Below are 15,584 nucleotides of genomic sequence, written 5' to 3'. Positions count from 1 at the left end.
ATCAACTTCTGAAACATTTACCGCAATCATGTTTAGAGACCCTTTAACATATATTTGATGATATCTGGACATCTGGACATCTGGACAAGTTTCCTTCTTCATGGCATGATGCTATAGTTATCCCTATCCCTAAACCTGGACGTGATCATACCGATTCTTCGCACTATCGGTCTATATCGCTAACGAGATGTGTTTGCAAAACCATGGAGTGCATGATAAATAATCGACTTGTTTGGTACTTGGAAACCAATGATCTAATTACAGATATTCAGTGTGGTTTCCGTAAAAACAGAAGTACCGTTGATCACTTAGTGCGTTTGGAATCATTTGTTAAAAACGCACTAATTAATAAATATACGCGCTGTGTCTGTCTTTTTTTATCTAGAAAAAGCATATGACACAACCTGGAAATACGGCATTTTAAGAGATTTACATGACTTCGGCTTGCAAGGTCGTTTGTCTGAATTTATATCCAACTTTTTAAATAACAGGCAATTCCAGGTCCGCGTGGGTTCTACCCAGTATGATCATTACAATCAGGATTAGGGTGTTCCACAAGGAAGTATTTTGTCTGTCACTCTTTTTAGCATCAAGATCAACAGTTCATCTAAAGTTTTAAACGATTTAATTGATGGATCGTTATTTGTGGATGATTATAATATTTCCTGTCGTGGTAAAAATATGCATACTATTGAACGGCAACTGCAGCTGTGTTTAAACAAAATAAATAAATGGTATCTTGAAAACGGCTTTAAATTTTCTAAATCTAAAACAAATTGTATACATTTTCGTAGAAAATATATGCCGCGTAAAGACCCTGAAGTAACTTTAAATGGCATTCCCATCAAAGTGGTCAAGGAGGCCAAGTTCTTGGGTTTAATTTTCTATTCTCATTTAACCTTCTTATCCCATATTAAATCCCTTAAAGCTAAGTGCCCAAAGGCACTAGATTTGTTGAAGGTTGTTTCCAACTCAAAGTGGGGAGGGGATCAAACTACCCTCTTACACCTATACCGATCACTGGTCCGTTCAAAACTCGATTATGGCTCCATCGTATATGGTGGAGCCTGTAAAAGTAACCTTAAACCTCTTGATTCTGTCCACCACAATCTTTATGTCGAAGCTGATGAGCCTTCTTCCAACCAGCGTCGTATTAAACTATCTTTACAATACATTACAAAATTACCTCCTAATGAGTCTAATCCTGCATCTAATTGTATCTTTAATTCTTTTTATGAGGATTTGTCACAAAAAGTCTTCTCTTGTTCCGCCTCTTGGGCTCAGAATTCTTCTGCCGCTTCTGGCATTGAGCTGGAAAACATAGCTCCTTCCCGACTTCTTTCTTCTCCTCCTTGGAAATTGGTTAGGCCACAAGTTGACCTAAAATTAAGTACATTTCAAAAATCAGAAACTAATGAATTACAATATGAAGAAGAATACAATCAATTAAAACATAAATATGGCAATTATAAATCGTTATTTACAGATGGGGCAAGGACGATGGCGCAGTGACTTGTGCCACTGTCATTGATCCAGAACATTTTCTCAATCTTGCTACTGGTCAATGCGACATCGTCTTCTGTTGGTTACCCGGCCACGTAGGCATTTCTGGTAACACATTGGCCGATCTTGCTCCCAAAGCAGCTATCAACAAACTTCTTATTCCATACACTAATTATAAAGTACCATTAGATCTTATATCCGTGATCTGATGTAGAAGAAGTGGGACACCCAAGTAGGTATCAATAAACTACATGAAATAAAACCCTACATTGGTTGTACCCACTTGGGTTGTCAGTCCAGATTTGAAGAGGTGATCATGCGACGATGTCGTATTGGCCATACAAGACATACCCATAACTACCTGTTAAAAGGTAAGGATCCTCCGTTTTGTATCCCTTGTGATGAGAGTGTCACGGTCAAACATATCCTGCTTGACTGTGTTGAATTCTCCATCACAAGGGATAAATCTTTCAATGTCAAAACTATCAAGGATCTTTTTACCACTGTTAGTTCTCATTTAGTTGTTGGTTTTTTAAAAGAAATTGATTTTTTGGTTGAATTTTGAGTAATATGTTCTGTAAATAGATGTTTTTTAATGATTGGTAGTTTAGATTAGTAACTTGAATTGTTAGTGGCTATACCCTCAAAAGGGGTTGAAGTATTGTAAAATTATTGTCCTCCTGAGAGGGTACGTAAGTCCCAAAACGTTCAAAGTCAATATAAACTTACCAGAATTTTTAAGCGTAGTATATTTGTTGTTTTAATTTTAGCTAAAATTTCCCACAAACGCCAGCGGCTGAGGGGATGGTGTAAATCCAATTAGAGTCCATGCAGGTAGCGAAGGTACTGTAAGTCCCCATGGCCCATAGTGTGGTGATCTATCTTCAGTTGCTGGCGATCAATAGCCTGTTTTTATATTGTATTGTCCACATAGTTATAATAGTTTTATCTTTCCTCGCTAGTATTAATGATAATTGTGATGTTCTAGTTGTTTTATTGTCCTTCGTCAAAAGGTTTTTATAGTAGACATATATTTCATTTCAGTATTACATGTTCTCGTACACGATATGGCTGAAATATTGCCGATATGACTATAAATCTTAACTCACTCACTCACTTTGATGGTGGCAATATTTTATTTTGACATGAACTGAAGGGAGGAAAGTACGTTGCCAACCTTTGCTCGCTTCGCTCTCATGTAAGATTTGTCATATTCTCTATGCTGCACACCCCCATTTGCGCTATAGTTTGCCTGTGGTTTGTATTTTCGAGTCAGTGCATTACATCATTACTACATTAAATCAATATGTTGTTTGTGAGTTTTGGAGAGCAAGAAAGTCAGATAGAAGACATATTAAGGTGTCAATGCCGTATCAGATACGGTTTGTAGTGTTGGGCAGATGAATCTCGGATGAGCCGGGCAAGGTCCACTTGATAAGCGTAATTTAGAATTGTCCTCCAAGAAAGTCAGATAGAAGACATATTAAGGTGTCAATGCCTGTTAACAAAGTGTCTATCATACAAATAGACATATGGTGAGATCAGATGCAGGTTCATAACACTGCGTTATATTCGCACCACTGCCTTCTGAAGATGCAAAGTATGGAAACAGCTTAAAACCTTTGTGGTGTGCATTTTTCAAAGAAAAAATCAAACCTTGAATGTAGTTTAAAAGTAGGTTTATTGCTGAACATAGATGCGATTTATGTACTGCCCTGTCTCCAAGAGAAGATAGGAAACATATTTTGACATTTATGAATTTGCTTCATGCACTAGAAGTGTACAAAAACTATTTACATAATCACTGATAAGGGTTGAAGCATCAAAAGACGCTCTGCATTTTGAAGTGTTGTACCTGGGATTGCTTCATACAAATATACAAATATCGTTGCATGGCTCACAAGCGTTCAGTAAAGGCAGAAGCGGTCTGATTTAGAATTGTCCTCCAAGGAGCCAGAAAGGCAGAGCACTACCCATTCCTGATGACTGACCGCCTTGCATGCCACCTTGCATACCGCCCTGCATTCCACCTTGCATACCGCCTTGTTGTCCCTGGTTTCTTCCTTGATTAAGGAACATCCACGGGAGCATGTTGTTCATCTCACCACCGCTCAGAGCCATGGCCATCATCGGGTTAAATCCTCGGCCGCCTCCCATTCCACCCATACCGCTGAAGAGAAGCATGTTCATCATGTTGTCTCCTAGTCCACCATTAAGAGCGAAGTAAGGAAGCATGCTGTTGCCGCCCTGTCTTCCCATCAACTGAGACATCAAAAACATGTTTCTTCCCTTGTCACCTCCCATCATCAGAGGGAGCATCATAGAGCTACTAGCAGAGTGTTGAGACTGTCCAGACCCCTGACCACTCATGTCCCCCATCATTCCACCCATGTTCCCAAATGCTGATCCCATTGGTCCCATACCCATGTTCCCGAACTGATTTCCCATACCGCCATACTGACCACCGAAGGGACCAGACATCGGGTAATTCATTCCACTCATCTGATTACTCATGCCACCCATTGGATTACTCATGCCACCCATCTGAGTATTCATGCCACCCATTGGATTATTCATTCCGCCCATTGGATTATTCATTCCGCCCATTGGATTATTCATTGCGCCCATTGGATTTGTCATTCCGCCCATCTGATTTGTCATTCCGCCCGTTCCAACTGTATTTGCAGCACCACCTGCAGGTTGTGACATGCTGCCTGTGTTGCCTGTGGGATTTGTCACTCCTGTACCCATGTCTGGAGTTTGTGCTGGAAGGAAAGAATAACATAAGACCTAGGAATGTTTAAAATATTCTTGAGCGGTTGTTGAAGTCATAAATAATTAAATCATGCTTTAAAGCCGAAACCTAGGTTCATTCAAGGTAACTAAACAATGTATTCCGTCTGTAATCATAAGGGTAAGCTACGTTTATGCCAACGCGATTATTGGTAATAAATGTAAAGTCAATTGTTTTGAGTGAGTCACATCGGCAATGTTTCCGCCATATCGTGTTTACAAACAAGTTATAATTTTACAATAAAGTAAGGTAAATTATAAAAGAAAATATCCACAGGACAGTAAAACGACTAGTAAGTCACAGCATTCAAAAACTATTATTAACGTCAATATACTTTAACTTATGAACATACAATATAAAAGCAGGCTATGTATTGCCAACACCTAGCACAGCACAGTACTCTTGCTTCCTGCACAGACCCAAGCTGGATTTACACCATCCCTTCAGTAGGTAGCAATTAAAGGCAATTTGAAATAGACTTTTCCTGCTACTATGAGTTATTAGAATTAGAATTATTATTTAGTGAAATAAGTGAGACGCGTTCCTCCATTTAAATTTGATACTGTATTGAACAGACAAGAGATGAATCAAGAAAAGGTCAATAATAATATAAAATGTCTTACCATAGGTTGCGACGCAAACCACAGCGAATACAGCAAACTTAAATGCTGTCATTTTGTTGCCTTCTGAAACAGATGTCATACGGTATTGCAATGCTGTAAATGTAGTAAGAAACGTCTTATAATGGATATCCCGATCGTGAAATGTCTGTTCAGTCATTTGAATGGATAAAGACAAATGTTCAGTCTGAAGCAAGATATGAGATACCTTGGAGTTTCAGTGACAGAACGCTTACTCGGTATATGACAGTCATCATAATTTTTATAAAATAAAGGATTTATACGGTGCGAGAAAAGGTTCACCAGAGGAAAGGTGCAAGATGGAAATACTGAATGTATGGTTGATACTACTTGATCATACAGTAGAAGCGAACTCACCTGTTGTTGGGCTGACAATGTGGCAATGGTGGACAAGTGGTCAGTGTATGGAAGAGAGGTGTATGTGCGGTTTATATAGCAAAGTCGGATGTAAGTGGTCTCAATACAATCCATTGTCAGTGACAGAGGGATTCATTAATTATCTGGCCACCGTCCATCACATTCAAATCTGCCATGAGGGACAGTGGACAAGACTTTGAACAAGATACATGTGTCAAGTGAATGTGCTGGTAAGAAATCATTACGTAATTTAGTTACAGCATCATATGCCATGGGGGTGAGACAGAGGTCGACACTATGACCGTTGTTTTCCTGCTGTCTGTGTATCCTACATAATGTATACTGCTATGTATACAGTAGTGCCGATCTGTTGAGTTAAATATCTCATGTGACGCCACAGAAGTGCTGTTGTTATTCGAAGTAATTGCAGTTGCTATATTTTCTTTATAAATAGATAGATAGGTAGATAGATAACGTAATAGATAGACCGTTTTGATCACGCATTTAATCAATGTAGATTTAATTAAATGTTGAAGGGGGGGGGGGGGGGGGCTAGGGTTTGGTTTCTTTACAACGATATTGTTCAGTCATTGTTGTCTATGTTTTAGATTGTGAAGAAAACGTGCACTGAAAGGTCACAAGATATCTACTGTTGACAAGCATGCCATGTGTAGCATGTGTTACTAAGTAGTTAACTGTTTCCAGGTAACTGATACCCGCCAAGTAGAGTCCGAACAGAAGAACCACCCGTTGGGTCACATATATTTTTTTCAATATTATCCAGTTATAAGGTTCAATAGAATTGTTCAGTAAACGTACCTGGATTGAAAACGAAACCATGTTGCATGCTTCAAATATAACTTGATTGTTTCTGGTTGCTGCTGTAATGGGTTTAGGGAAATAATTTTACAAATGACCTGATGTCTTTTGATGTGTTATTTGATGTGATTGGTTAACGGGAAAATGTGCATACTTGACTGTCATAACATCCAATCACCGTTGCTTACATGGTACGTTGAATGTCATGAAATGAATATGAAGACTCCAACGAGAAAGACTATGTCAAATAAAATACTGTTCTTCACGCTGATCTAATAAAACCATTCATGCGTAAACTATTCATGTGGTAGCCTGCCTATGTTAACTACCCATATGCAACGACAGACTGCACGTGTGCTTCCATATTTACATGTACATCACTAGTGTTGATACTGGGAATAGAGTGCTACTATTGGTTTGTGCCTTTAGGTTCATGAATACCCTTAAGGAGGGCATTGGAAGGTATAAATGTTCCTCTTCAGAAAGGAATACTGCCACCAAGTTCCGTCAAAATAAAACGTGTTGCCATGGAAATACAAAAAAGAGTATTTTGTTCGAAATCAAAAACTACCAAAAAGCACCAGTTCATCACCAGACCTATCCAATTAATACTCCCCGCAATAACGGTTATTGTGTTAGAAAGTGTTTTTCATTGAATTTATTTTATTAATGTTGACGATAGCGATGTCAGCATCAGTTCCTGACAATGTGTGTGTCTACACATACAGAAGGAATCTGAACATAAAGAAAAAGATAAAATTATCCGATGTAAATCTGATGTCAACATTGTTTTCTGCGTTTAAACCAGTACACTTTCCAAAGAATAAGATATGACATGGTATCTTTATTACGATGGTGTTTCCATTACTTTGTTACTTGTAATGTCAATGGTATACACAATTTTATCTATTCGACCAGTTTTATTTTAGGTTGTTGGAACGGTAGATGTTTGTAGCTCGTTGTTTCTTACGGAGGGATGTTTGTTGTTCAGATATTTCCACATCGATGACGTGCCCCCTCCTTTGTGACAAGGCTGCTTTGAGCACAAAATGCATTTTGGCGTTGTGCCTGATTCAAAATACAATGTATATCCAGACGGCGCCTTTAATCTCAGCTGTGACTGGTTTATTGAAAGTTAATAACACGCAGTTAGTGTTATAGTAGGGGTAATAAAATCGGGTAATAGGGGGTCGGGTACCCGGGTAAAAAAATATGGACACGTCCCAGCCCTACTACAATCTCTAGAAGTGGTCTGTAACAAACACAGACATTATTTCTCTTGAATGTTCTCTTCAACTCAACATTCATCTCACACAACTTTAGAATGTATACTGAGTCAAAAAAGAAACTTCAAAATGTAAGACTAATGAATAATATTTCTGTGATGATACATCTATGTATCCGAAATGGAATCCCTATCTTTCGATTCTAGAAAAACAAAACCCACTCAAACCCATCCATTCATTGTGCAAATGACGTTAGTGCCAAATCAGGTTTTGCACGTGTAGTCGATCACGTGATCTTCGCATCGAAGTTTTCTTCATTTGCACGAGTTTGCCTCAAGAATTGAAAAAAACCCACACTTATAAACCTCAATTTTAACGGTACTTTAAATGTCAAATGTGCAACGTGAACGTGCCGTTGGCATGTTGCAAGCGGGAAGTTACTGACGTCGCAAGAGCAATGGGATGCAGCCGTCGGACTATGTATGACTTGCGAGGTCGTCTTCAACAAACTGGCACCACTTCTGATTGCCCAAGGTCGGGTCGTCCACGTCCAGATGACCGTCAAATCGTCCTACGTCACAGACTTCTGCCGGCTACATAAACCAGGGCTGAGATGTTTAGAGGTCGACTGTCCTCACAGACCATTCGAAATCGGTTGCGAGCGGAGAGTCTCCATTCTCGACGTCCATATTGTAACATTCTGTATACCCATGTTTTGGAACGGTGGTGTAAAGTACCATGTAGTCAGCCTTTTAAGGACAATTAGGTTGTGTATAAGCAACAGCAATATGGAAGATGGAAGTGATTTGCCGATGAATGTTGCAGTAGCATTGCAATAGTTGCTCGCATTAGACTATCGCTATCGTAATGGTATACTGTAATAGACTATCGTTATCGTAATGGTATACTGCAATAGACAATGACAATGACAATACTTTATTACCCCGAGGGGAATTCTTTTTACATTTGAAAGTGAACACATATGAGATTGTTAAAACATAAATAACTCCATACAGATTAAGATACGTAAAACGACAACAAAGACTGACAGTCAACAGTCCTTTAAAAGGCGGATGCTTGATGGAATAAAAGAATTTTGAACTCTTTTAGTTTTAAAACGGGGCATTTGGTAACCGCGGCCTGAAGGTAAAAGATTGTATTCTTGGAATAACATGTGACTTGAATCTGATAAAATTCTCTCAGCGAGATTAACAGCACGATCATTAAAGAGGGATTGTAAAGATGAAAAAGACATTCCAGAAATCTTGGTTGCCATAAGAGCAATTTTGTTAAGATGAGATTTGCTTTTGAGATTAAGAGAACCGCACCAACACTGAATTGAAAAGGTTAAACCACTCTCAACAAAACAACGATAAAACAACAACATTACTTTTTGGCTAACATTGAAAGATCTCAATTTACGCAAAAAATGTAATCTTTGTTGGCACGTCTTGAAAATGAAATCAGTATTTGGGCCCCGCTGTAGTTTGTCGTCAATAATAGTACCAAGGTATTTGTACTCTGTAACAATTTCAACGTTTCATTTTTAATTTCAACAGGAATAATGTCAGTTTTCTTGCTTCAATAATCAATGATGAGTTCTTTTGTTTTCGAAACAATTAACTGAAGGTAATTATCGTCACACCACTGAACACAGTTACCAACGTCTTTTCTGTAGTGGGCTTCTGTCTCTGTAATCAGGCCAACCAAAGCCGCGTCTTCAGCTAATTTGACAGTCAGACAATCAGGGTTGCGGCTTACACAGTCATTAGTACAGAGAATGAAAAGCACGGGTGAGATGACACAGCCCTGGGGTGCCCCAGTGTTAGTGTGCTCAACTGACGAATCTGCTTGGTTCACGTGCACAAATTGCGGTCGGTCGATCAGAAACTGTTCAATCCAGAGAAGATTCTTGTTCACTTTCATAGATAAATTTTTTGCAATAAAGTGTGAGGTTGAATTGTGTTAAAGGCTGATGAAAAATCGATAAAAAGTAGTCTAACATAAGATTTTGGAATTTCTAAATGTTTGTAGATACTGTTTAAAATAACAAGTTTGGCATCTTCGACACCCCGCTGTACTCTGTATGCAAACTGAAGAGGGTCAAGAAGGTGTCCAACATTACACATCAGAATATTTAGCACGATCCTCTCCAGGCACTTCATAGCTATCGCTATCGTAACGATATATTGCCACAGACTATAACTATCGTAATGGTACACTGCAATAGACTATCGTTATCGTAATGGTATACTGTGTTACACTATCGTTATCGTAATGCTATGTTGCAATAGCATGAGTGAGTGAGTTTAGCTTACGCTGCTTTTAGTTTCATCTTTGACAATCGCCTGTAGCGCATTTCACATAGCGCATGATCATAAGATACCTCATGAAATTCTCATGAAATCAGGACACAGAATGCTGCTTTGAAAATGGGCGAAAGGTATCCAGGCATGACATATTATGGCCATATACCACCACCCCTTCCTCCCCACCCTCCCTCCCCGCCACACACACACACACCCTACTGTTTGCCACTACCTCCACTGAGGAGGGATGTTGCACATGCTGCATAATACACAGTGCACATGAACTGCCAAGAATCACACATGGGTAGAAACCATTGCCGAAACACATTTCTCAACACTCGCTGCTACCCATTACAAAGCATTATGGCGGCAAAGACTGACTGTCTGCAGCGTGAACATGAAGGACCATTGGGGTGACAAATGCAACAATGCCGAGCGTCTACATGGATGTCACCGCACTTCAGGACAGGCTACGCCCAGTCAAGCCTTGTTTAACATCCACAAGGATGCAGGATTCACAAGGGTCGCTGGACGGCGAACATTTGACGTTTGATAATTATCTGAAAACACCGGCAAACAAGAATATATGCGTGAGAATGTCATCGAAATAGTTTGTTGGCCTGCACATTCGTAACTGAATACTACCGTTGAGACCTATATGCTGTCACCTTCGATAGACTTTCGTTTATGATAGTAGTGTACAAATGAGAACTGGCATCAAGCTCCAACGTCGATATATCGAGATTAATATTCATATGAATGTATACGAAGTGAATTGTCAATCTTCCAAATACAAGCAGTTCCTGCTAAATGTATCAACTCAATTCCCATTTGTGTCCTTCACATTTCAGTCTCAAACGCATTTTGTTGTATTTGTTATATACTTCAAATAGCAATTTTACATGTTTGGGGGTAAAATCTCATTTCTATTTTCCAGTCACCAGACGGTCAAATTAATCACAATAAACGTCGGTGTATCCTCGCTGACGAAACAGTTACAGTATGTGGCAATTCACGCTAGCGCATGGCAGGTGAAACGACGTTTTGATCTACATGTTGTTAAATCATACATATGAGCAAAGCCTCGGCCATAAACCGCAGTGGTCACCAGTGTACTGACAACAAACTGTTGGTAGTGACTTGATTACATATACGCTGACCGGTACAACCAGTTAGCCGGTAACACCCACAAGCCAAGCCCGGGGTCATGTCAAATGTGCAGAGAAGATGAACATGTGTACTATTATTTGTATTTCCCTGTACAATACTTGACGGACACACTGACTAATATAATGTGACAGATGCAACGTGATCCAAATCTACTGTATATTCAGTTCATGATTTGTAGGGTCTCTAATACATTCCCTTGGGGATTTAAAGAAAGTCAGTAGTTTTAGTCTTTAATTTACTTTCAAAGTATGCCTTCTAATTTTGATGCTTTGATAACAGTGGCAGCAAAAACTTCACTTGGTGTCTTTTTCCTTCTGCATCGCAGTATCTTAATAGAACAACAAGCATGAAGAAAGATTCATTTGTGTTAGTTTGTATGCATGTGATTGTGTGTAAGCACGTAGTATCAAGTCGGTAAAAATAACAGAACAGGGATCGTCATCAACAATGGATCATTCGTCATAAATATTAGAGGAAGTACTGATCTCAATGCAAAAGAATCGTTGATTAACAATTCAGATTAAGAGTTCTGATAATTACCAAGCCCCATTATATCCTTAAACATAATGGATTAATCATCTGGCAACAATGGCCCAAAATGACGACTTAGATTCGTGCTGTGTATTAATGTACGTTAGGCATTATCCTTCCTTTACTGAGACCCTTGAGATACACATCTGCTATTATCTGTCGGAAAATCAAAGTCGAAGATCATTTGTACTCGTATTTCATCACTTGGGACATTTATAACGTCATGTGCACCGTGCTATGTTTTGCATGTTGTTCCCCATTCTACGCGTTAGGACTTTGGCAAGTGTTTCATTTCCTGTGTCGGTGGATGAGAAGACGTAGAAGCCAGATTTACAGGTGAGAATTTATATTATATCCAATACAGATTTGCATATTGGTGGGTTATTCTTAAGTGACTTATATTTTTCCAAATTAAAATAAGCGCAAATATGTGTAGACACATACGTTGTAGCCTGTCACCAGTGTGGGCGTGGGGCGACAGCATCACGAAATAGTAATTTACAATTGACAGTAGAAAAATAAATCGCAGTTACATTTCTTTAGATATGATTAGCTCAGTGCGCCCATTGAAAAGTCGAATAATTACAAGCAATAATGCTCACAACAGTGGTAAATGACACTCAATTTCAGAATTCATACTGACACACACACATACATACACACTCTTACATACATACATACATACATACATACATACATACATACATACATACATACATACATACATACATACATACATACATACATACATACATACATACATACATACATACATACATACATACATACATACATACATACTGAAAAAGAACAAATACACTGTTTCGATACATAAACGCAGGAGCTGTATATACCGTCACATTTGTGTCACTCTGTGTGCTCTATGTTTGAACAAGGGATACAGTTTTGTTATCTTTGATATGCCTTCTACTAAAAGCTTCTCAAGAGCCCGGCTCAAGAGCCACTTGTGGGTCACTTAAAATGCATGCTTTGGTATAAACCAGGGTGTGGTTGGTTCTCATCAAGTCGATGAGTGTAGTTTCGGTCGTGCTTATTCATTTGAGTGACAACCTCTCTTCTCAGACTGACAACTTAACATCTTTGCTGTCATCGCACTGTACTTATAACAGGGGTATGTCCGTGTGTTTGGTGAGCTTTCAGTCGAGGCTTTATCAGTTCCTGTACGGCGTGTGAAATATATACGAAAAATATACACATGTTTAGTCATCCAGTTACCAGTTATCAAACATCAGTTATTATTATCATTCGGTTGTTGCTGCTGCTGTTTATGTTGTTCAGTGATTTTCAAAATAAATATTTTTTTCAAGCGTTATAATGTGTGTCCATCTGTGAGTGCAGCATCTTGACTGTACATATCCCACGTGCAGGGTCTAACGTGCTGGTGTGTATCAGGGGCTGGGTGTTGGGTACGCAGTCTTTGCGCCTTGATAACCATTGCAGTCGATTGAATTCGACAACCGCATGCTAACAGTGCAGATTCATGCACAGGCCATATCGCAGGGAATGACATCGTCCACTCTCGACGCCCACTGACGGAAAAGCAAAGGGGATCAGTATGCTGTCTCTGTCTCAGCTAACACACACGGTTTTTGCAATGTTGCTGGTTTAAGATTGTCACCAAGTTAGGATAACGTCATTTTATAACATTATGTCAAAACGTAATAACGTTTCTTATAACTTGTCACGATAGAGTTTTCTGTAAAACGTTCTTCACTTTTAGATCCTTTCTTCGCGATTCAGGTATAGCTCAGAAACCACACAATCGAAACAACACAAAATCGACGGATAATCATTAAAGTAAATTTCTAGTTTGTGTATTATGAACTGCTCACAGCTGTGAAAACTATTCAACTATTAGATAAAACGTTATGGCAACGCAAGTACGTCTTTACGTCCACAGACTACCTTGTAACAAAGTAAAATAGCTGGGATAATACTTCAGCTTCCCGATCTTTGTACAGTATGGAGCGGGGTTCTGTCATCCATGTTAATACTGCTACACCTCCAAGTCTGTACAGGAAGGATGTTAACTTCTACTTACACAAACACGACTACGCCCATCTGCTAAAAATCAAAAGTCTTCTGACATGTTTACCAACGTGAAATATACATCCACAACGTTCATTTAACACTGGGCGTTATTGTAGTACTTGGTATCGGCATTCATAGTTTATGGGGGCGGCAGAGTAGCCTAGAGGTTAAAGCTTTCGTTCGACACGCCTAAGAGCCGGATTCAATTCACCACATGGGTACAATATGTGAGGCCCATTGCTAATATTATTGCTGGAATATTGCTAACAAGCGGCGTAAAACCATACTTACTTGCTCATATTTCATGATACCCTATTTTTAAGACTGTAAATGTACAGCGTGTTCTTGCTTGTAGAATTCTGGGAACTGCCCGTGTACAGACACTTGGATTCTGGCTGCACCAGGGAATACATGAACAAGCAATTATTTTATGGGAACGACCAATCAAATAGCCCAGTGAATCCCTGACAAACTAAGGAATGAAACCACTGTCTCCCCAAAGGTTGTATGCATGCATATCTAACAGGGTGGACAAACTGACTTTGGAATAGTATTTCGGGCAGACTTCATCACCGCCCGACTCACACACGAACGGAATTATTATCTGCATGTACTTCTCATGTTTCCACAGTACAAGTCACTTATTGTACACATTTTAAAACTTAGTCTGCTAGCGTATGTTTATCAACATGACCAGTTTATTGGCGTATTAGGATGGGTCTTTGCTGCGTGACTTCAGACAACAAACATTTCCTAGATATTTCACTGAGTGGCGGGAAGTACCAGCTCTTCATTGAGGTGTACATTTTTTAATCTTGTTTAATACAAATAACTATTCATAAAACTCTACGGGCAAAAGCACGTTAACAAAAACAAAGAAGTGGTGGTACAGGTTTGAAGCCAAGCAGAAAACATTAGCCAAAACGCAACATAGTCCCGTCAACAACACAGCTGAAACCTCCGTACAAATCGTGCTTGTTTGAAGATGAGAAGAAACGCAATTGTGGGTCATACGCGTGCATGACTGAGGCATAAACAGCGTTGTTGGACAGTGCATATGGCAAAGCGTACGCACGACATTCACCGTGCATATGGCAAAGCGTACGCACGACATTCACCGTGCATATGGCAAAGCGTACGCACGACATTCACCGTGCATATGGCAAAGCGTACGCACGACATTCACCGTGCATATGGCAAAGCGTACGCACGCGCAACAAGACAGGGCTCTCGGTATGGCCAGTATGAGGGCTTCACAACAACAGCTGACAGGAACCTACAGCTACAGCCCGGCCACCACCAGCAGACTGATAAACCACTACCAAAAAAACACTGGACCCAAGGTCGGGAAAACCAAGAGGCAACACGCCGTCCGGCAGATCCACCTCCCAAATAGATTCGTGACGGCGACGACCACGACAGCACTAGGAAACGCCATCAGCAGACGAACTGTCCTTCAACGACATGGTATATGCTAGCCTACCGCCCCTTCCGTGGAATGCACCAGATCCTTCAACACAGGCAACGCAAACTGCAATGGTTACGAACGGAACATCGGTGGCAGCGACGTGATTGGGAGACAGTACTCTCTACAGATGAAAGTCGATAAAGGAACGATGTCACTTAGTACAGCAAAACGACACTTGTCAAACTTCGTCCGAGAAGTTCATCCGTACTATGGAAGAAGCGCCCTGGATTGTGGCGGCACTTGTGGCCAGAGAAGAACAAAGTTATAATCTGACGAAATCTGAATTCCCAGCCTAGTGTTCAGGCCCGTAGAAGTGCGGCATCTCTCTCTCTCTCTCTCTCTCTCTCTCTCTCTCTCTCTCTCTCTCTATCTATCTATCTATCTCTCTCCCCCCCTCTCTCTCTCTCTCTCTCTCTCTCCAATAATCGGCGATAATTGCATCTCCTTGAATAATTCACAATACCATTAATGCCACAAATGAGATACAATGAAAGCCATTTTGTCATCTGTATCAAAGACGATACGACCGGGGCCAGAGAGTGAGGTTGCTCTGTTTAACAAGGTTTAACAAGTTATACACAGAAACAAAAATCAGTGTGAATATTTTTATCATACAATTAATTCTGAAATTAAACAGAATTTGTCCAATGCAGTTGTGCAAATAATCATCAGCTGGATGGGAATAGTGAACTTTATTGTTGTGGATTATATGAT

The 15,584-nt window shown here is 39.8% G+C and overlaps 1 protein-coding gene across 1 annotated transcript; it reads right to left on the bottom strand.

The window, feature by feature from the left end:
• Window positions 1–3,347: 3,347 nt before the first annotated feature.
• LOC137256129 (glycine and methionine-rich protein-like) lies at window positions 3,348–4,157 on the bottom strand. The gene has a single exon (XM_067793833.1). It carries the CDS (start codon window positions 4,150–4,152, stop codon window positions 3,436–3,438), a length of 717 nt encoding a protein of 238 aa, XP_067649934.1. The 5' UTR covers window positions 4,153–4,157; the 3' UTR covers window positions 3,348–3,435.
• Between the last annotated feature and the right edge of the window lie 11,427 nt (window positions 4,158–15,584).

This window comes from Haliotis asinina, chromosome 11 (genome assembly GCF_037392515.1).
Source record: "Haliotis asinina isolate JCU_RB_2024 chromosome 11, JCU_Hal_asi_v2, whole genome shotgun sequence".
Lineage (NCBI taxonomy): Eukaryota > Metazoa > Mollusca > Gastropoda > Lepetellida > Haliotidae > Haliotis > Haliotis asinina.
Note: the sequence above shows the minus strand (reverse complement) of the source record. Positions and strands in the feature narration are given on the sequence as shown.

Bases quoted from the DNA above. Each gene is read 5' to 3' on its own strand.
- LOC137256129 (XM_067793833.1), bottom strand. From the start codon at position 4,152: ATGGGCGGAATGACAAATCCAATGGGCGCAATGAATAATCCAATGGGC.